Genomic DNA, 23,636 nt, shown 5'->3' with positions numbered 1-23,636 from the left:
ACACCCAGGGTCGGCCCTTCCACTAGGCTAGTTAGGCAATTGCCTAAGGTCCCCAAGTGGAAGGGAGGCCCCAAAATTTTAGAAAAGAAGGGGTTGTAGGAAAAAAAAAAAAAAAAGGTTTCATATGAATCTAAAAAAATCCGACACATCCTTTTGACCAAAAAAGAAAATTTCTGTTATACCCGATTAAACATTGGTAGCACCAAAAAAAAAAAATTGGTCTAAATAAAATCAATTGTCCCAAAAATAACATCATTATCCTCTAAACAAACCAAAATTCAATAAGATAAACTACAAATCTAGTCTAAGAAATTAACTACAAAACAATCAATAATCAAAACAAATAAAAAACCTCAAATTCCTAAAATTTTTACCATCTCTTTCAATAAGATAAACTACAAATCTAGTCTAAGAAATTAACTACAAAACAATCAATAATCAAAACAAATAAAAAACCTCAAATTCCTAAAATTTTTACCATCTCTTTCTTATTCTTGCTCTACTTTTTTTCTCTCAACTCTTACTCTCCGCCTCTCTCATTCTTTCTCTCCACTGTTGCTAGGCCTGGCTACCTCGCTCAAGGTTCCTTTCCTCCACTCTAAATCATCCGATCGCATCTGATCTGAAAACTCTGAGGAGTGAGGACTGCCAAGCCAACTACCTTTTTTTTTTTTTCGCTGCTGCCGTGCTATGTTTTGATTCTGGCATTCTGCACTGCAGAATGGGTTTTGACTTTTGAGCTTGAGGTATAACTTATAAGGCTTGCTTTCTACTTTAGATTTGTTAAGAGGGTTGGGCTGTGAATGAACGTTTCACGTTTGGACTTCAAGGTTTTTTTTTTTTTTTGGGTTATAGGTGGTGTAATAGGATTTATTTTATGTTTTCTAAGGGTGGGTCTTTACCTTTTTTTTTTTTTGTCAAAAATCCAAAACTGACCCTCTAACTTTCAGTTTTGTCATTTCAATCATCTAACTTTCAATTTTGTTATTTCAGTTCCCTAACTTTCAATTTTTGTCAATGTAGTATTCTGTTAAACCTCAATTACTTGCTGCCATTAAGTGAGCCAAAATGGCATCGTTTTGCTCCTCTCTTTTTTTTGGAATTAAAAGAAACTAAAAAAAAAAAAAGCTGTAAGTGAAAAAAAAAAAAAAAAAATTGAAGGGGAACGACCTCATTTCCTGTTACTTGCTACCGTTAAGTGAGCCAAAACGGCATCGTTTTGGTTTTTTTTTTTTAAAATTTTAGAATTATAAAAATTTTTTTTTTTTTTTTTTTTAAAGAAGAAGAAGAAGGAGGAAAACATTGAAGGGGAACAACTTCATTCCCCTTCCCCCTGAAATCAAAACCAGAACAACCAAAGAATTTCTAATTTTGAGTAAAACTGGATTGGTTTAAGAGAGAGAGAGACTAAGTCATCGGAGGTGAGGTCGGTACTGCAAGTTCATTCGCCCCAAAGATCGGTCCGCGAAGGTGTCGGTGGTGCCATCGACGACGACTCTGGTCATCAAGGCACTGAAGGAGCGGGAGCATGACCGGAAGAAGACAAAGAATATCAAGCACAATGGGAATATCTCCCTTGACAACGTCGTTGAGACCGCCAAGGTTACGTGCCCTAGATCCATGGCCAAAGACCTCAATGGGACCGTCAAGGAGGTTCTTGGCACTTGCCTCTCTATGGGTTGCACGGTCTATGGGAAAGACCCTAAGGATTTGCAGCAGGAGATCTCTGATGGTGATGTGGAAGTCCCTCTGGACTGAGTGAAAGAGATAGAGAGATAGAGGTTCTTCTATTTTAATTTTGAAAAAAACAAATTCGGATATTTTGGTGAATTTTGAGATATTTCAAGGTAATTAGATGATATGGATGGATAATTATTTAGTTTTTCTTATTTTAAATTATGCTGATTATGTTTGATTCAATGATTTTTGTGGTTAATTTTGCTTTTGTGATTGTTTGTATTGTTTGGTTTGATGTGTGGTTGTTAGCTCTGTGTGGAAGACTAAGCTGAGAGTTTCTTAGCTTGATAGTATGACCTTAAAGGATAGTTCCATCTGAAAATAACTTGGTCTTTCAAGGCCTCAACTACACCAATACTTGCTGCCACCATCCAAGAAGCTTTACTTGTTGCACCCATACTTCTTTCTTGCTCTAAACTGGACTGAAATAAATGAGAATTTGGAAGTTCGGAAGATGAAAAATAGTCTTTGGGTTTTGAATTTTGATTTCAAGGAAAGGGGAAAGACGTCGTCCCCTTAAATGTTTTGTTTTGTTTTTATTTATTTATTTTTTTTTACAGTTTTTTTTCTCTTTTAATTCCGAATATTTTTTTTTGAAAAAAAGTCACTTTAACGGCAGCTAGTAACTTAGAATTAACAGAACACTATATTGACAAAAATTGAAACTTAGAGGACTGAAATGACAAAACTAAAAGTTAAAAAACTGAAATGACAAAAATGAAAGTTAGATGGTCAATTTTGCATTTTTGCCAAAAATTTATAATAAAAAAAGTAATTAATTTTTGGGCAATACCATCAACAAATCAATAGCTTTTTTTCTATAAAAATTTTTTAAAAATAATTCTTAATTTTTTATATTTTTTATAAAAATAATATTTAAATTTTTCTAAAATAATTAATTAACGAATGCCTTTAGCCGTCGGTTAACACTTATATATATATATATATATATTAGTTGTTGGTAATATAGTGAATAAATCTTTATTTATGCAGGCTGAAATTGTTAAAAACTTGTTATTATTTAGTGAAACTACAACAATACTTTTTATATAAATCAAGTTTTATTTCTCATTTATTCTATACTTGAAAGTTATTTAATATTTTAGTCTTTGTAAATATATTGTTTGATTAGAAATGTCTACTAAAAAATATGCATCTAGATATGAAAAACTTTAAAAAAAAAAAAAAAATTAATTAAGTCTCTAAAAAGATCAATAGATAAATTTGTTATTAATAATGGATAAATTTGTTAGAAAAACTTGAATACAAAAATTTAATTAGTCAATTTGCATCTCAAAATGCAAGAAAAATATATTTTAAATAAAATATATTATAATATAAAAATATTAAATAAATATTAATTTAATTATTATATAAGTATAAAAAATACCCCCATTTTAGTTATCGCTTTAGGCCCCAAAATGTCTAGGGCCGGCCCTAACTACACCAATCTAGTTTTTAAAATTTTACCATATATCAAATAAGCTTAGCAGACAGCCTCAGGTGCTTAAACAATTTTGTTTTTATGTACGTAAACAGAAATATGGTCAATAGTATCAATAAAACTATAAGGTAAAAAGTCACTTATGACACAATTGGTTCAGGCAGCCCAATTCAAATGTAACTTAACAGCTAAGGCAAATCTAATAGGATGAAACTTCAACTTTATCATATTACAAGGTTCAGATTTTAACACTCAAAACCATATTTTAACATATACACTACGTGGTGTATATCATATATACAAAGTTCATTACATATTTTCAAAGTATCATATATGACAATCATCAGTTTGAGCCATTGAGCTTAGACAGCAGAAACAGGGAACCAGAGGAAAGGAGGACAGAAGCAGAGAAGCAAAGCAAATCAAAAGGAGAGTGTATAACAGCCTTCTTACTCTTGTCAAAAAGCCCAATTAGAAGAATCATCACTATGACATGGCCAAGCTTGGTTTTCAGCTCATTGACGGTTTTTATATCTAACCATTTAGGCCGTTCCTGGAAATGAAAATGTAAATTGAAGTATAGCTATAAGCTAAACAAAGATACTATCAATATTTGCTTTTCCATCTAGTAAAGTTCAGTCATAACATTAATAAGTCGAGCATGGAAAAGCAGAAAAGACAAGAGGACAAGTAGAAATGCATTATTGCTATTAGAGCAAGGTAAACCCATCTCAAAGCTATTAAAAGAAGTGACAAATTCAACTTCAAGGAGGAAATCACCTACTAATATCATTTTCCAAATACTTTTACCCTACAAAGCAGTAAAACTTTCATAAATGAACAATTATTTGGCTTAAAACATCAAACAAGTCAAGGTTGGCTTTAGACCCACCAATGTGGGAAGTGCAAATACAGTAAATATTTATCTTAATTTAGTCTTATTTAATTTTGGAAGTCGACTATATCTGATTTTAGGTCTAAGTAGTTAATTAGGTCAACTAGTATTTTATTTAATTTCCTAGAATCAGTGTTATTTTTGGAATTTATGAATTAGGATTTCCAAAGTCAATTAGAATTAATTCTAAGGTTTCTTAAATCAATTAGAATTAAGGTGAAGTAGTCTATATAAGCATAGCATTGTACTCCCTCGAATAATGTATCCAATTTGATTATAATAAAATTTCTCTTGGAATTTTCCAATGGTCTAGTGCAAATTCAAAACCAACTTTAGGTGCTGATTCCTAGGTTTTCTATCCTTTAATTTTCTATTCCTCAATATTATTGTTGTATCATTTAGGTTTTGCACAGGCCAAACTAGAAAGCAAAACAGATATACAGGCATAGAAGTTGCTCAATTGCTGAAAGAATTCTCACCTACCTTTAGGGTGAATAAGCCAAATAGATTTGATCTGTATGGAGTTTTTTCCTCCGACAATGATTTTGAACTGTCAAGATTGCTAACAAAGAGTTCATAAAGACCCATTCCAAAAACCAGCATCACAGTTCCCAAAAGATAGACATCTACAAGTGCAATAAAGTAGTAATTAGTTACTTCAGCTGGCTAACAGGGAGTCTTTACCGAACAAATCAGAAAAGGGTGCTTCTTTGTGCCATTATGCATGCATTTATTTTCACTTCCATGCAAGTACTCTGTATACAAGGTTCTGTACTGAGTAGTGCTGTAAACAACAACATTGTTCCCCAAAAAACATTTTAGTTTAATCTGTGCATCATATAACCCCAAGTCCAAGTAGAAGGCCAGTGATTTACTAAATCTAACCTTCAATTTGAAATCCCGAGTTCATGATCTAGGAAGAACAGTATGTGTCCCATCACTTCTTTGCTCTAAGAATATTATCATGATCAAGACTCTTCATACAAGTTTAGAACTCTTCCAGAATACATGCATAATTGGCTTTTCACGTAACCTTTTTATGGACAAAGAACCCCCCATTTTATAAGAATAATTTTGTTCATAAAAGCAAATGAACAAAAGCACATAATAGGTCCTGAATTTTACATTTTCTGTTTAGGGCCTTTAGGCTATCTACAAATTCTTAAAAAGAACATAGGGAGTATTTCCCATAAAGCAACCACCCAATCATATAAACATCTTAGCACTGATTGTTTAATCATGTGGTTTGGATGTTCAACCCAATCAAGAGTTCATCTATTTTTCTCAACCGGAATAGTCCATAGGACACAAAGGAACTGTATTCCAAGCTGCAGTCCCTGAGAATCATTACTAAGCAAAAAATGAAAGCTCCCTTCCCAAAAGCTTAGCATTTGAATAACAACTTTGGCATAACCCATGATGCGCCAAATAAAGAAAACAAAAATGACCAAACATCTCCAGCGACCATACAATGAAGCAAAAGGTGCTCAATTGACTCCCCCTTCCACTACTATTGCTTATATATATATATATATATGTATTCATATTCTGAAACTCAACCATCACTCTTACAATTATGAAGATTATAACGTCTACCTGCACACAGTCTATAGCACCCTTTAACCGTCTCTCTCATCTTCATATCATAAGGATTCCCAACCCCACCTAGGGGTGCGGAAGCACTCATATCATATGTATTTGGGTAACAGTCAAGAAACCTTTGTTCTTGTAGGACCATTGGCTGTCATACTCTCTCATCCCCTGCTGAGACTGGAATGATCACTGGTGAATACGACACTTTTGCCTTGGTACAATACATCAAGGAAAATTCTTTCACCAAATAAATAGGCTCTACCAAGGATTGCCAAGCAAACCCACAAGATATCTATTCTAAGATAGAGAGATTTCTGCACAGGTCAAGTCTTCTGCTTCTAACAAATTAGCTAAAGAACAGATAAAAAAATCTCATATTGATTTCAGAATGCCATGTTGGCGAAGAGGAAAAAAAGTATGGCATTATTATTATCCAGAAAACAGCTGGATGTATGAGATTAAATTGATTGTTTCAAATAAGTCTCAAATAGTCATAGGTCTGGCTGCAACAAAGCTACTGAATCAGCTTTGCTTTGAAGGAGTTCATCCTACACATCTCCTGCTATTACTTGTTCAGACTTGTGCCTACTGACATGTCACTGTTACTGTACCTAAAAATGAACATCTGGACTTAAAGGGCTGTTAATAATTGGAGTCTTCCGTATACGTCATTTGCTTTCAATCTGTCTTGTGCCACTTCAGCTTTCACTCCATGTTCCTCTGTGCTTCTCTCTCTCTCTCTCTCTCTCTCTCATGACCAATAGATATGGAAAGTCAATTGTTATATTCCCTATAACCAAGCTTCTTATGGATGCATCCACAATTAACATCTCCTGGCGTTGAGGGAAGTGCATATAGAGAGAGTTCATCACATATTGAGCAAACCAAAAGGGAAAAACACCTCACATAATTTTGAAAAAAAAAATATTAGATATAAATATAGGAAAAGACCACACAATCAGCATGATATCTGTCTAACGCTCCGTTTGTTTTTAAGTAAAATATTTTCCGGAAAATGTTTTCCCATTTCGAGTGTTTGTTTGTTGGTAAAATATGGTCAAACTTGTAAATAAATTTCTGTTGACTATAAAATCCTTTATAAGAAGTTGTAAAATGTTTTACCTTTGAAAATTTGGTAAAACATTTTCCAAAAACACACTATGGCTTCCCCTCCCCCATCTAGGTTATCAGTTTGGTAGACAGAGACACTGTTCCAGCAACTAGTACTAGCGGTCCAGTAGCAATGACTCAACTCCGACGATCTAGTGTCCAATGTCGACGGTTCGGTGGTAGGAGATGCCTCATCAACGATCAATGCTGGTGCCGAAGAAGCCACATCAACAACTAGTGTTGGCAGTCCAGTGGCAAGAGATGCCGCATCACAACCGATGCCAAAGGTCTAGTGACTAAAGATGCCTTTTTGTCACTAGAGTACCAATCCGACAGTGATCATCGACAGTCCAATCATCGAAGCCACCGCTCTGATTGCCGATTCCAGCTGTCCGATTGCAGGAGCCACCATTACGGCTGCCCGTTCTAGCAGTTCAGTCACCGAACCTCTGACACTCGTGGCTTTGGTGTGAAGCCATCGGTTTTGGTGGTTTGCTTGAAAAATTTTACTTGTCATACCAAACACATGAAAATATTTTACTGAAAATATTTTTCATGTAAAAATATTTTATGTTTGAAAATATTTTACTTCAAAACAAAAGCAGTGAAAGAAACTTGTACTTGTTCATTAATCTCAATCCCCCCTGTGTTGTATCTATCCATCAGAACACATTGATGTGCTGATACTTTTGCAAGCACCTAATCTATGTGTCTACTTAATTAGAGAAAGTAATTCATTAGTGAAAATATTAGAAACTCTGTTCTTGCTCAATCATTCAACAATCCACTTTTGTGTTGTCTGTCACACCAAAGACAGCAATGAGTATCCATCAGAACTCATTGATGTGCTAGAATATTTGCCAATAACAACTGGTCCTGATGGTTTACTATTACATTCTTCCAATCCTGTTGGAATGTGGCCAAAGAGGAAACATTGCAAGTTTTCACTGACTTCAACGACAAAGGTATGTTCGAACATAGTACAAATGGTACCTTTGTGGTTTTGATTCCTAAAAATGTTGGTGCACTTGAAGTGAAGGATTTAGGCCAATTAGTCTGATGGGTATTAATTATAAAATTATGGCTAAAGTTTTAGCAAATAGTTTGAAGGCCGTGTTAGGAAGTGTGGTATCTAACACACAAAACACATTTATTCAAGGTAGACAAATACTTGACTCCATCTTTAGAGCTAATGAATGTTAGCATAGTCAATTGAAATATGGCATTTTGGGGGTTTTATGCAAACTGGATGTAGAAGAGACCTCTTCTGGGTGCTCATTTCAAGGTAAGCAATATCTAGGATTCCATTATCGAAAGGATGCATACAAGATTAATTGGCTGGAAGAAGTTTTACTTATCAAAATGGGAAAAACTCATTTTATCAAAAGTAAATTATGTAGGCTTCCGACTTACTTTTTATATTTATTCTCCATTGCCTATAGGTGTTGCAAAAAGGTTGGAAAAAATTCAAAGGGACATTATCTGAAGTGGTTTATGAAGCTTTTGCTTTTTAATCATGCTCTACGAGGGAAATGGTTGCAGTGCTATGGAGAAGAAAATGCGTGTGGAGAATGGTGGAAGATTTGAAGTACAACACCACTTGGGGGGTTGGTGCTCTGATGAGGCTAGGGGGCCTTACAGTGTAGATTTGTGGAAGAATATTAGAGTAAAATTGTATCTCTTTTCATCCTTTATTAGATATGATGTTGGTAATGGCTCCAAAATCTTTGTTGGCGTGACCTCTGGAATGGTGAGACTACTCTTAAGGAGAGATCTCCAAGCCTTTTTCTAATTGCAAAGGATAGAGAAGCAAAGGTTGTTAATTATTTAGAGTATAGAAATGGTTTTTTTATTGGAATTTGTTGTTCATTAAAGAGGTGCATAATTGGGAATTAGAATCAATGGCTTACTTGTTGGAAGATATTTATGCTACAAAGTTGCATCATGGGGGAGTAGACTATCTGGTATGGATCCCTTCAAAGTCTAAAGACATCCAAGTGAAGAGCTATTACAAAGTATTGAGAGGAGAAGGGAAGTATTTTCCTTGGCGGAACATATGAAGAGTTTGTGTACCATCAAAGGTGGCTTTCTTCTTTTGGTGTGTGACATTAGATAAGACGTTAACTACAGATAATCTACCAAAATAAGGGTTGATTATTATGGGTTGGCTTTAGCAAGAAGTTGTCTTTTTTCAATAAAATTTTTTCTTACTTCCAAAAAAATAAAAAATTATTATGGGTTGGCGCTTTTTGTGCAAGAACCAGGGAAAGAGTGTGATGCATCTCTTTCTACATTGGGTGGTGGCTCAAGAATGGTGGTCTTTGGTTCTCTGTTTGGTGTTTCTTGGGTAATGCCTCATTCTGTTTGGAAAGTTATCATGTTAGAAGGGACATTTTGGAAAGAGAAGTAATGGAGAGATATGGAAAGTTGCTCCTCTGTGATTAGCACGGCATCTTTAAAGAGAAATAAATGCTCATGACAAACACCATCTCTTTTCTTTTTCTTTTTTTTTATAAGTATAGTTTTCACTCACTAAATAACCTTAGGGGATGCTGAGTGCAAATTATACTAACAAAAGAAAAATGAAAAAGAAAAGAGATGAGGTATTTATGTTTGTTAGAATCCTCCATTTGACAAATACGTGCTTCTTTATTGATGTATGTCCATAATTTTTTATTGGTTTTTCAACTCATAAGTTTGACAAATATATGCTTCTTTATTGATGTATGTCCACACTTTTTTATTGGTTTTGTGACTAGTAATTCACGCACACATTCAGTGAGTCTTGGACCTAAGACCTCACCTTTAACCCCATTCTTATAGGGGAAGTATTATCTGAGTTACAGCTCATTAACAAACAAGATATGGAATTTCCTTGATTATTTCATCTTTTTTTGGAGCTTTATTACGTTTTAGCCTCAAACTGGTAATTGAAAATGATAGAGATCTTAAGTACTATTTCTTATTTCCCTAATAGGAGCCTTTTAATAGAGACCATTGCTTAGTGCAAATCATCAACAACCATGTTCCATTATGGTGCACGAAAGTTTCTGCCAAAAATCTGTTACAATTTTCTATAGAAGAAAATCTTTAAAGTGAACTTACAACAAAATTTATTGGCGAAAGATTTATTGCTATAACTGAAGACTCACTGCTGGAATTTAAAGTTTAGAAAGATCTAATCTAGTGGCAAACCAATTGCTATGCCACACTATGCTGTTAATTTCCAATGTCATTAGGTTATGTAATCTCATCTATAAATTAATAAATTTTTGCAACATCTACTTTCACATAATAAATTCAATTGTGTTTAACAATGGAGAGCTATATATATTTGTCACCTAGAACGCACACCCCAAAAAAAGAGAAAAAAGAAAGTGGAGCATCATTCAATTTATGAGACAAGCAAGAAGTACAAATGGAGCATGAATTCCGGCAATAGTTCATAAACACTCACCTATGGCCTGAACCAGCAACAGAATCACTTTTCCTCTATTTACAAAGTACTCCATAAAAGATGATACAACATGAGTGCAGCCCTACATGTCAACAGCAGAACTCATTGCATTAAGGAGATTTGCAACAGATAACAGTTCATCAATGTAAAACCATTAAATTATTTTAAATTAATCAACCAATATTTATCAATAGAGCATGTGAAAGCAGAACAGCCGCAAACATGAGCCATAGTATTTTAAAAGAGGAAAAAAAAATTAATGAGAGAGAGACTAACAAGGTTTGGCATATACAATATAAGACCTAATAATGAGAGACAGACTAACATGTCTCTATTGCTTCATATTTATACGTTTTAGTCATTTGCTTTAGATAATGTTTTATATTTAATAAGTTTCAATGTTTCTGTGAGTCTGGTAAGTAGGGGTGTCCACGGGTCGGTCCGGGTCGGGTTTGTGCCCAACCCGAGACCGACCCGCCAGACTCGGGTGGAGAATGTTCTGACCCGCCGCCGACCGGCGAGGGAGTCGGATCGGAGCGGTCGGTTTTGCGCCGGAAACACGGTCGGTTCGGTCGAAACCGTTCACGGTGGAAAATCCGGCCAAAATAGTTGATTTCAGGCCAAAATGCGCTAGATCCAGCGGAGATCTCACCGGATCTGGTGAGATCTCGCTAGATCCGGTGAGATTTCCACCAGATCTGGCTGAGATCTCACTAGATTCGGTGATATCTTCTGAAATCCGACCCAAATCTCATAAAAATCTAAGGTATTCTGACCAAAAAATCGCCAGAAAATTCGTATTTCGCCGGATTTTGGTAAGGCTCCGGTCGGGTCGGTTGAAGCGGGTTTTAAAGGAGAGAACCCGCCATCCGACCCGCCAGACTCGGTTTCTGGGCTTTGCAACCCGTCGCCGACCACCGGAGCTCACGGATCGGTCGCGGGTGGGTCGGTTCCGGTCAGGTCTGGTCGGTTGGATCGGGTCCGGGTCTGGCTGGACACCCCTACTGGTAAGTAGGACTTTTTTTAGTTAAGTATGGGTGGAATTCGTAGTTTTTTCATTGAATTTAAGCTTTTTCAATTGGTGGTTGAGGAAGGAGGAAGTTTTTTCTCCTTACGTATCTTTGAACGGGGCAAACACTTCATGAAGTCAGTATTTATGGGCAAGAATGCAGCGTTATGGTTGCTGAAGAATATTGAACACACGGTGATCAGAATCAATCCTAAACAGTTTTTTACGCTTAGGGAAGGGGATACTGCGTATACTTTGCAGCAGGAAACAAACTCCTTTGGTCAATTCCTTTTAGTGTCTGAACTCAAAGTTGGTGGGCATAGAAGATCTGTCATTATCCCTGGAGGCAAAGCACATTATAGTTGGAAGGTTTTTGGGCTTGAACTGAGGAAGATGTTGGAACCTGACCAATATGCTTGAGGTGGTTCAGGCCAAGCTAAATTTGTGTCTCAGCCACAAGGGGGAAGGTTGGGGTTTCATCCCTCCCGGTCTTTTGCTAAGATATTGAAGGGTCAGGTGCAGCCAAGGGATGTGACTCAGCTACAACTTATTACAACCAAGGATAAGGATAAAAATTTGACTCAGGGGGAGTTTGTGGAGAGGCAGAATCAGGCAAGGGGGTTGTTGGCAATGAATCCGAAACTTATAGGTGCTAAGGTGGGGGAGATTCCAGTGGGCAAGCCTGTTAAGATGGTGGTGGGAGGAGGGGATAGGAGGGAGCAGTGCAGTAAGGTGGATACTAAATTAGGTGAGCAACTTCCAGCAGAAAAGAGGAAACATATCCCAATAAGTTTCAGTTTGAATTCAAAATCAAATGAAAATGGGAAGAGGAGTGATTTAAGGAGATCTTGCAAGATAGGGAGTGGTTTAATTGTGCAGGTTGATGTGAAAGGAAGGAGACGGGTTTCCTAGGATAGCAATAAAGGGGGAGTAAAAAGCTTTAAATGGGTAACACGGGCTTGTAAGGAACTGGGCAAGGGTAAGTTGGGTTTGGGCTCTAACAAGTTGGCAACCCAATAGCCAATTTGTAAGTCTAGTTTAGGCCCAAGTTTTTTAAGCCCAAATAACTATGAGCCTAGGGAATGTTCCAATATCTATGTAGGGCCTTCCTTCTTTGCCGATATTCACGAGAGGGTTAGGGAGAGCCCTTTGGTGCTTCCGACGAGCTTATCGTTAGCTGACTCGAGCCCACCAAAGCCAGAAGTCCTCTTGCTGGCGGCGGCGGTAATGTCCACTGCCCTTCACTCCAAGAATCATTCATCAGCGGCGGCAATGGGTGTAGCTGACGATGAGATCATGGTTGGTCAAACCGAGATGCTGGGTAGTCTCGCGAAGCCCTTGGCAGTAGCTAGGTGAACTGTCTCCGATGGATTTAGTGTCGAGGAGACGATGATGAACCTTGATGGTCTTTACGAGAAGTCTGCTTCTCAATCCGGGATAGTGGGTTGCCTTGTGGAGATATCGATGGAGAAGGTGGGTATTGGTTTGGGCCCGAAACAGTTAGAAGGGAACCCAATGAACACAAGCCCAGGTAACTATTCAGGCCCATTCTCTTCTACATCGAGGAGTGATTTTGAAAGGAGCTTCTCGGTCTCTCAGTCGCGAGTGGCTTCGTAGGTTGGAGGTTTGGTTTTTCATCCTTGGAGTGCTTCGCCAGTAGGAGTGTCGGGCTGCACCAAGCATCTTCAGAAAATGGTTTTCAAGTTCAGTTCTAACCGGAAAAGTTTTGTGAGCTCAAATATGGTGTCGAATGGGTTGGTCTCTGCAGATACAAGGGCAGTCACTCTCGAATTTGTGCCTAGATTGATTGGACCATCTTTAACCGAGCATTTTTTGGAGTTTTTGCGAGCTGGGTCAGTGGGTTTTGGAGCTTTGAGTCAAGAGGCAAACTCCTTTTCTAGTAAGGAATTCTTGAGCCTTTCTGGGGAGGTCATGCTTGTGGAGGATGTAGCTGATTTTTCTGTGGGTTTTGGTGAAACAGTACTGACAGATTGTTTACCTTTGAGGATTATTACTCCGAGTGCATCGACAACTTCGGTAGAGTTGGAGGAGGTCACTAAGGTATTGAGTATGGAGGCTAAGTTGGATATTTCTGGGTGGGTGAAACACAGAATTCCTAGTTTCAGTAAATTGGTTGGGTTGTCAATGACTCGGCATGAGAAGTTGTGCATTGCTCTCTTACAAAGGCTAGAAACTGTGATGGAGGCAGCCAATGTGCTACACCGGAAAGCAACAGGTAGCAAAAAAGTGGCTAAGTCCAAAAACAAGGGACGTAGAGAGCCGCCAAACTTGATCTCTTCGGTGAATTATGATGGGAGATAGAGGATTGGTTTTATGCTGGCGTTAGTAGGTGCCAGGTGGGATATTTTTGTGGTAACGAAGAAAAAAATGATTTCGTGGAATGTTAGAGGTTTAAATGATCCTCGGAAACGTCTTGTGGTGAAGAATTTGATGCGAGAGTGGAAGTGTGATGTTGTTTGTTTACAAGAAATGAAAATTGCTAGCATGAATAGACAACTGGTTTGTAGTTTGTGGGGCTGTCCATATGTGGATTGGGTTGTTTTGGAGGCTGATCAAACTACTGGTGGTATTTTGATTATGTGTGATAAAAGGGTTTTGGATAAGGAGGAGGTTATTGCCAGTACATTCTCAATTTCGGTAAAGTGGCAAGGGGTGGAAGACGGTTTTATATGGGCATGATCAGGAGTTTGTGGCCCAAATGAGAACAACGAAAGGGGTCACATGTGAGATGAGTTGGTGGGTATTCAGCAGTATTGGAGGATACCATGGTACTGCTTTGGGGATTTTAATATTGTTCTCTTTCCTAGTGAGCGTAGGGGTGAGACTCGTTTGACCCTAGCTATGAAAAAATTCTCTGAATTTATTGAGGATCTTAACTTGATTGATTTGCCTTTGGAAGGAGGTAGCTATACTTGGTCAAGTGGTACTGATCAACCAGCAATGTCTAGAATTGATAAAGTTTTGGTCTCCTCCANTGAGAACAACGAAAGGGGTCACATGTGCAATGAGTTGGTGGGTATTCAGCAGTATTGGAGGATACCATGGTACTGCTTTGGGGATTTTAATATTGTTCTCTTTCCTAGTGAGCGTAGGGGTGAGACTCGTTTGACCCTAGCTATGAAAAAATTCTCTGAATTTATTGAGGATCTTAACTTGATTGATTTGCCTTTGGAAGGAGGTAGCTATACTTGGTCAAGTGGTACTGATCAACCAGCAATGTCTAGAATTGATAAAGTTTTGGTCTCTCCAGATTGGGAGGATCACTTCCCAGATGTTATTCAAAAGATTTTACTCCGTCCTATCTCTAACCACAGTCCTATTCTTTTGGAGGCAGGGGGAATGGCAAGGGGGAAAAGTCCGTTTAGATTTGAAAATATGTGGTTGAAGACGGAGGGGTTTGTGGATAAAGTTCAATCCTAGTGGAATCGGCATTCTTTTGTAGGTACTCCTAGTTTCATGCTTGCCAAAAAATTAAAGGCTCATAAAGAGGACATTGTACAATGGAATCGCCGAGAGTTTGGTAATGTAGAGCGTCAAAAGAAACAGTTAATGGAGGAGTTGAAAAATTTAGACGCTAAGGAAGGGGAGTTAGGTCTCACTGATGAGGAGAAATGTCATAGGGCAGATTTAAGGTCCCAGGTGGAGCATCTCCTCTCCTTGGAGGAAATTTCCTAGAGACAAAAATCTAAGATGTTATGTATTAAGGAAGGGGATAATAACACCAAGTTCTTCCACAAAATGGCTAACTCCCATAGAAGGTTTAATCATCTTAGGGCCTTGGAGGTGGATGGGGTGGTTTTTAAGGAGGAATCAGAGGTAACTAATCAGGTAGTCCAGTTTTATAAAAATTTGTACAAGGAGTCTGAGAGGTGGAGGCCTTTTGTGGAGGGTTTGGAGTTTGATCGTATTGGAGATATGGAAAGGATTTGGCTTGAACAGAAGTTTGAAAGAGAGGAGATACTTCAAGTCGTAAGTGACTTGGAGGAGGACAAACCAGGTCCGAATGGGTTTACTATGGCATTTTATCAACATTGTTGGAGAGTAGTGGAGAAAGACGTCTTAGCGGTCTTTAAAGAGTTTTTTCAACATTGTAAGTTTGAAAAATCCCTTAATACTACCTTCATTGCTTTAATTTCTAAAAAGAATGACGCCTCTGATGGTAAAGATTTCTGGCCTATTAGCTTGGCAGGGAGTGTGTATAAAATCTTGACTAAGGTTTTGGCAAATCATTTGAGAGTGGTTTTAGATCAGTTGATCTCGGAGACTCAGAATAGCTTTGTGGGTGGGAGACAAATCCTTGACTTGGTTCTTATTGCGAATGAGTGTGTAGATAGCAAAGGGAAGAGTAGGGTTCCTAGAGTTATTTGTAAACTTGATATTGAGAAGGCCTACGATCATGTGAACTGGGAGGCTTTGTTGGATTTGTTGAATAGAATGGGTTTTGGAGTGAAGTGGTGTAAGTGGATTCGTACTTGTATATCCACAATTCAGTTCTCTGTTTTGATTAATGGGTCTCCAAATAATTTTTTTGATAGTTCAAGAGGTTTAACACAAGGGAATCCGCTTTCTTCTATGCTGTTTTTTATTGTAATGGAGGTGTTCAGTAGGATGTTGAGAAGAGTGGAGGGAGCTGGCTTGATCCGTGGTTTTAAAGTTGAGGGTAGGAGGGGTGGTGGGGAAAGTGTTTCACATCTATTGTTTGCAGACGATACTATCCTATTTTGTGATGCAGATGTCTAGCAAATTCTTCATATTCGGTTGTTATTACTCAGCTTTTAAGCGGTAACAAGTTTGAAGGTCAATGTGCACAAGAGTGAAATGGTTCCAATAGGGGAGGTTGATGATGTGCATGCCCTGGCAGATATTTTGGGCTGTAGAGTTGAAACTTTGCCTATGTCTTATCTTGGCATGCCGTTGGGGGCGTTGCATAACTCACCTTCAATTTGGAATCCCATTCTAGAAAAATTTGAGCGAAAATTAGTCAGGTGGAAGAAGTTGTATTTATCTAAAGGGGGTCGTTTGATGCTACTCAAGAGTACGTTGTCTAGTCTTCCTACCTATTTTCTATCTCTATTCACCATTCCTACTTATGTGGCTAATAAAATTGAAAAGTTGCATAAGGATTTTCTATAGGGTGACAGTAAGATTCATCTAATAGGATGGGATAAAGTTTGTGCACTTATAGCCAACAGTGGCTTGGGGATAAAAAAAAACTTACTACTTTCAATAAGGCCTTACTGGGGAAATGGTTGTGGCAGTTTGGGAAGGAAGAGGATCGGTTATGGAGAAGGATGGTAGTTTCAAAATATGGGGAAGATTAGAGGGATGGACCTCAAAGCTAGGTAGGGGAGCTCATGGATGTGATTTGTGGAGAGGTATTCATATGGGATGGGAGAATTTTAGCAAAAATTGTCAGTTTATTGTTGGGTTGGGAAATAGAGTGAGATTTTGGCAGGATGGGTAGTATGGGGATCAACCTTTCCAATTGGCTTTCCCAAGGCTGTATGGTATTGCCCTTGATAAGGAGGCATCTGCAAAAGATTCTCTATCAAGGTAGGGGGTGGAGGATAGGAGAATTTGGGATGTTCGTCTCATTTGAGATCTTAATCTAGGAAGCACAGACGCGGCGCCAGAGGAGCCGCACCCGCGTCCGACGCGGCCCAACGCGGCGACGCGGGAGGGACGCCGCTGACCGCGCGTCGGGCCGTGTCCTGCCACATGTTTTTTTTTTTTTTTCACGACTCGCGCCGACTTGCGCCGACACGGCTCAGACTCGGGCAGATTCGCGCCGACTCGGGCCATATCGGACATATCGGCGAAACCACCGAAACACACCATGCCGGAGCCAAACAAGAAAATGAAAACAAACAAAAAAAAAGGATAAAAACTTGTGACTGACTGTCTCTTGAGCCAGCGAAGATGGAGAGGAAAGAGGTTAGATTGTAATACCGGTGGCCTTAACCCCTTTCTTCTTCTTTGCTTCTTCGTTTTCTTCTTCGTTTTTTTTCGCCAGAGCCCCTGCCTTCTGTAACTCTGTTCTGTTTCTTTTTTTGAAAAGTTTTGTTTTTTCTTTTGTTTTTTTTTACCGTAAAACGATAGGACTTTGTTAACTTTATTTTGTTTTTTTGTGCCTCTCTACCAAACACGTGAGCCAGCCACAACTTTCCTCTTTTATTATTATTTTTTTTATTTTTTTTTGGGTAATGGGAAGAAGCTACACCTATTTTAATATTTGCCACCTATATCATTTAATTTGTTTTTGGGTTGGCCAAATGCGTGAGCCACTAAGCCACATTTATTTATTTATTTATGGGATGTTTCATCTATTTTGATACATCTGTCTATAATTCAAGTGTCAAAAACTTTAGTGTACTTATTATTATCTATTTATTTATTTTATTACTATTATTATTATTATATGAGTATTCTATTATTATTATATAAAAAAGTATGCTTAGCTATATATTAAAAATATAAATAAAAATATTTTTAATAATTTTTTAATTGCCGAGTCCCGCCGCACCCGCACCCACCTTTTTTAAAAATTGCCGAGTCCCGCACCCGCACCCGAGTCCCAAAACGCAACCATGCTTCATAAATCTTAATGAGTGGGAGATGGATGAAGGGCTACATTTTCTTCGTATTTTGGAAGCTAATACTCCTCCACTAGATGTTGGAGACCGGATGAGATCGAAGTTGAAACCTAATGGAGAGTTTGACACCCGATTGTATTATAAAAAATTGCAGGATTCTTCCTCAATTGTCTTTCCTTGGAAAGGTATTTGGAGAGTGAAGGCACCTAAACGGGTTTATTTTTTTACTTGGTGCGCAGCTTGGAATAAGATCCTAACGGGCGATAACTAGAGATTGAGGAGATTGGTTTTTGTAGACTGGTACATTATGTGCCGTCATTGTGGAGAGACGGTAGACCATCTACTTCTTCATTGAGAGGTGGCTCATCGGTTGTGGAGCTTTGCCATAAAACTTTTGGTTTGTCTTGGGTTATACCTAGATCAATCCCAGATTTGCTTTTTCGCTGGTAGAATTGGTTGGGGAAGCATTCGTCTCAAATTTGGAACTTAGTTCTGCTGTGCATCCTATGGTGTATTTGGAAGGAACGGAATCAGCAGACTTTTAAGGATTTGTATAATTCCGATGATCAAATTCTTGCTTCTTTTAGTGAGACTCTTTTTGATTGGTCTTGGGCTTAGAGACTCACAACTAGTGATTCTCTCCCTTATTTTCTTAAATCTCTTTCTCTTTTGTAATTATTTTGTTGTCTAGTTCTTTTCTATTTTCTCTCTATTTTTTCTTCTTATATTCTCTGGGTCTGCTCTGTGTTTTTCATGCATAGAGTAGCCGTTCGTATATATAACATTCTTACTTATCAAAAAAAAAAAAAAACCTACTGTTTTAAAATTGTATCACACTAAGGGAGTGTTTGAATACCGCTTATTTTACTGAAAACTGAAAACAATAAAAATAATAATTAAAAAGTTACTGTTCACACGTAGGTTACTGTTCATTTGCCTTAAATGCACTGTTCATGGGCAAGAGGCGCTGTTCAATAAAAAAATAAAAATAAAAAAATAAAAAATGAAGAAGAAACGCAAAACGCTAAAATGCATCAGCTATACAAACCAAGAGTGGAGCCACGTAGTGGCTTAGGAGGGCCCCGGCCCCTACAAAATTTTTTTTTTTTTTCCATTAAAGTAGGTAGGAAAAAAAATTGGCCCCCCCAATATTGGACAGCCGGCCCCTCCCATGCCCAATTCCCAACTATTCTCTCAAGCGTAGCTCAAATATTCTTCCAAGCCCAGTTTTAGTTTTGGGCCTTATCACCTTATGTACTCTAAACAAAACAAGCTGGCCTGCTTAAGTCCAAACACTAAAAACAAAACTTCACTTTCTTTTCATCTCAAAAAATCCACCCACTGACCCACGAAATCCCTTTCTTTACTTCTTATTCTTTTGTTTGGTCTTCTTTGATACACTTTCATTTGCAATGGTACCGTTGCTTACCTACCAACCCCCAAAACTCTAGTCCTCTGTACTCACAGTCCCGAAAAAAAATATATAAAAAAAAAAAAAAAAAAAAATTCCTAACCAATTTTTTCTTTCTTCATCAGTTTTAGTTTTGGAACTAGGTGATTACTTGGTGACTGGTGAGTTTTCCTCTCTTTCTTATGCGTTAGACATTCATCTTTTTTTTGTGTCTTTTTTATTTTTTCTCAACTATGTACACCTAAATATTCACATGCACTTTATATTTTCATAGATTTTTAGAGAAATACATGATTGAAGGCATGGGGAGATTGTTTGTGATGAGTCTTGAAGGGAAGATCTAAAGTTGGAGGCAATAGGCATTGCCACATGGATGACCCATCTTTGCACTTTGTGAAGACAAATTTTCTAAGGTAAAATTGTTTTGATTTATTACCTATTTTTGATTAGTTAGATATCATGTGGCTGTGAGTGTTGTTAAATTGTTTGGTTTATGTTGTGTATCAATACTTGTGTATTTAATTTTTGTTTTTGTTTGAGGAGTTATTATTAATTAAAGTCGTATTAAAAATGGGTTGTATGTTTAAATAATAGTGGAAACTTTGTTTTTTCTTAAGTATGAATAACATCCATATAACTAAGTAAAAATTTCTAATTAAAATTTTATTTTTTTAACTTCTTTTTAGGTAAATTTTTGAATCATATTCTTAAAGCTAAAAGAATTATGAGCAAACGAAAAACAATTGATGTATTCTTTAAGAAAAAAGATGTTAACAATTCAGAAATTAGGACACCTATGGCTGTAGAAACAAATGTTGATACTTCAATGCCTGATGAACACCCTGACCCCTCCAAATGTTCAAGAATTCAATTTGAAGAGATAGATCGTGATCCAAGATCACGTAAACAAATATGTGAATTCTCTATCAACAAATAAGATGAAATCCGACGAGCTTATCTCAAAGAAGGTCCATATCAACTTAAAAATATAGACTATCCATATAACGATGATACTCATCGTCGTCGATTTCAACCTTCATGGTTCGAATCGGCCCCCCCATGTAAAAATTCCTGGCTACGCCCTTGATCCAAACGCTACCTAATTATCATAAGATTGTATACATTTGCTTTTGAGACAGATAAAAACAGTCTGTTTGGAACTTTTTATAACCAAACTAACCCGTTTTTAACATAAGTGAGCTTGAACCTATAACCTTTAATGGTTTAACCTGAAGTACCTGGGAAAACCCTCTCAACACCATTGAGCTATATCTCATTCATCAGTATTTATATAACTGCTCACACTGATACATCCATCTTTTAACATGACAAAAAAAAAATGTTTCTGTTACTTGTCCTTTAACAATTATAAGGCACATCCTCTCATTCAAATCGCAACATATCACTCAAATATGTTGTCTATCATACCTGACTGGGGCACTTATTAGATACTACGTCAGAAAACTTCACCAATAACATTTTACTGGATCAGATTCTATTATTTAAAAGCATTTCTATGATTCAAAAAACTAAGCATATACTATTCTTGGAACCATAATTTTTCCAAGTAAATAGACTTCATTTATTTTTCAGTTTCCAAGAAATTCGCCATGGCTTGGAACAGCAATGTTTCAAAATATTGAAGTACAACAGTAATGATAGATTAAATCACCAAATCTTAAAAGTAAAAAACAAATAAATACATTATAGAGATGAATTAATTTATTCATTGATACACTGATAGTGCCAACCAATTGATGAAATAAGATTTTAGATTTCATGTTGTATTTGAAAGGAACTCCAGCCATGTTTAGTGTCCTAATCTTTTTACACAGTGTGATGGATGTGAGAGGACAATTCTAGATCTGTTTGAATCGGTGTCAGCATCAGGAAGTTTCTCATTCTCAAACTTCTTAGAGTTTAACAATCACTGTACTTTTAGCAAAGTTTAGTATGATGTACATCTAGTATACTTCCTGTCCAATTGATGTTTTTCTAGTTTCTGATGAATTATTGCTTATCAAAAGGAAAAATTCTTTTTACACAGTGAGTTTCATTCCTTGAGAAAGGAGGACGGCCATCAAGGCATCAACAAACCTTAGTCACATTATTTGAAAGGAGCTTTTAGAGAAATGAGTTTCAGCGTCTGCTACTAGTGACCCGTCAAATCAATCACATATGAAATACGAAGTGGGCAAAGATTAGCTAAAACATTCCCTTTAAGTAATTTGCTTGATCAATACTTGAATGTAGTGAGAAATGGGGAAGAGTTCCACACTATCCATTTGAGGGAAAGATAAGGACGGTTGCTAGAGATAAATATAATGAATACGCTAGTGTGACTTACTTCAAAGAGAATGAGCGAAATTAGTTAGAAGGAGGCTAAAAGTTGTTAAAGATATCAAGGCCTCATTCCTAGTCAAGGTCCAAGTTTAATCCTATTTGGTGTACAAGCAAAGAAATTCCTAATTGGTGTGCATGCAAAGAAATATATTTCTTCTTGTATTGTTAGTCTTGTAATCTGAAGCCTAGGATTTATCCTACTATAAATACCCTACTATGGGTTTATTGTAAATAGAGCTTATAGTAAACATGTAGCCATCAAGGGCTTTCTGCCGTGGACGTAAGCCGTCGGGCCGAACTACATTTAATAATTAATTACCTCTCTTTCTCTTTCTCTTTCTTGGATCCAATTTGTCTCTCTAAAATATTTTATTTTCTTCTATCAGTATTGACAAAAGTGACCTAGATAGATGTAATGAATAAGGATATAATAAATGCAAGGTGACAGAGGCCTAAAAAATACATATGACCAACCGAAAGGATTATCAAGCCAAATCCAATTTTGTCAAATTAAGGGTCGGTGAAGTTGAATTTAATTTGGTATTAGGGCTTGGGTGAGTTGACTTGGGTCTTACAATGTACTTGAAAAAGTTATATCCAGATAACACACCGAAAATTCACCATTTCTAGGCAAATATTAGACGAAAATATCATGTTTTTGTAACATTATTTCGGACGTTTGGTAAAAACTTTTAGCATTTTGTCTTAGTTTTTTTATTTTTTATTTATTTCAATTTAACAAAATTAACTTTTTCGAAAATAAGCTAACATTTAACTTTTTGCCACACATTTAGCATAAAAGTTCCCCAAAATTATATCTTTTTATAAACACTATGCAAATAAATAAGCTACTAAAAACTCCGAATACCCAAACGGAAACGAAACGACCACATTTAGACGCTGATCAACACTACAAACCAAATTGAGACAATTGCAAACAGCATAATCATATATTTGTGTATATATATAGTAACTTCTTACAGGAATATTCTAACAATGCCAAAAAGCAAAATCATGAAATGAAAAGGACATACCTTTATAAAACATAAAAACGATCCAACTAAAGACCCCAAGACTCCCAGAAACGTCATGAAACGACATCCATAAATAGCCTACATTAACATAAATACATACATACATAAATATACATACATATGAAAACAACAAGAAATAAAGTCACATGTCAAACATTCTGTTTGAGAATTTCAAGGTTGTAGCCAGTACCTTCTCAATGTGCTCTTCTGTGGAGTTCACAAACGACGGGTATGAATCGGATCGTTGAACATCGGACTCGATTACGGGTGATGAAGAGTGGACCGAGCGGGTGGACATGGAGACTGAACAGAGTCTGATTCTATGTGGACTAGATTGAAAGATTGTCGGTTTGACATTTGAAGTGAATTTAGGAGTTTGAGCGAAGAAGAGCGGCTGTGTTCTAATAATAGTGATTGGTTTTGGGAGAAAAAGTGGAGATGGTTTCATGGTTCCGATGAATTCTCACTTTCAGGAAACAACCAAGTGTGTTGGGTTATCCCGTAATAATACATATATAGTAGTGCTAAATTATAAGGAATCATGAGTCGGTGACAGAGTTAGACACGTGGAGTTGGAGAGATGGGAATTTGAGAATTTGGACGTTGCTGCATTTGAAAGTGAAATTTCAGCCACATAAATGAGCTTTCCGATTTTATTTTCCTTTTTCTTTCCTAGTCGGTGACAGAGTTAGACACGTGGAGTTGGAGAGATGGGAATTTGAGAATTTGGACGTTGCTGCATTTGAAAGTGAAATTTCAGCCACATAAATGAGCTTTCCGATTTTATTTTCCTTTTTCTTTCCTAGACTAAGCTTTGATAGACAAATATTATTTTTGCCAATTTATTCTACTATTTAGTTTATTTTTGTTATTATTTATGGGTCTTATTATATTTTTTGATACTATTCATGAGTTTTACTGTACTATTTTAACTAACTTTTACCTTTATTTACAATACTTTCATTTCTATAAAAAAAATACATACAGTA

At 36.9% G+C, this 23,636-nt stretch overlaps 1 protein-coding gene across 2 annotated transcripts; it reads right to left on the bottom strand.

Moving 5' to 3' along the window:
* Nucleotides 1–3,384: 3,384 nt before the first annotated feature.
* Nucleotides 3,385–23,189, bottom strand: LOC112015299 (uncharacterized). Of its 2 annotated transcripts, none has more exons than XM_024047687.2 (5): nucleotides 22,838–23,186; nucleotides 22,648–22,725; nucleotides 10,237–10,318; nucleotides 4,560–4,702; nucleotides 3,385–3,734 (listed from the first exon to the last, which is right to left on the bottom strand). In XM_024047687.2, the coding sequence occupies exons 1-5, from the start codon at nucleotides 23,093–23,095 to the stop codon at nucleotides 3,525–3,527; spliced, it is 771 nt and encodes a 256-aa protein (XP_023903455.1). In that variant the 5' UTR covers nucleotides 23,096–23,186; the 3' UTR covers nucleotides 3,385–3,524. The 2 variants fall into 2 exon arrangements, with proteins under 2 accessions (XP_023903455.1, XP_023903456.1); XM_024047688.2 differs by having other exon boundaries at nucleotides 3,621–3,734; nucleotides 4,556–4,702; nucleotides 22,838–23,189.
* Between the last annotated feature and the right edge of the window lie 447 nt (nucleotides 23,190–23,636).

This window comes from Quercus suber, unplaced genomic scaffold (genome assembly GCF_002906115.3).
Source record: "Quercus suber isolate HL8 unplaced genomic scaffold, Cork oak 2.0 scaffold_391, whole genome shotgun sequence".
Classification (NCBI taxonomy): Eukaryota; Viridiplantae; Streptophyta; class Magnoliopsida; order Fagales; family Fagaceae; genus Quercus; species Quercus suber.
The sequence above is the reverse complement of the archived record's forward strand: the minus strand, read 5'-3'. Positions and strand labels throughout refer to the sequence as shown.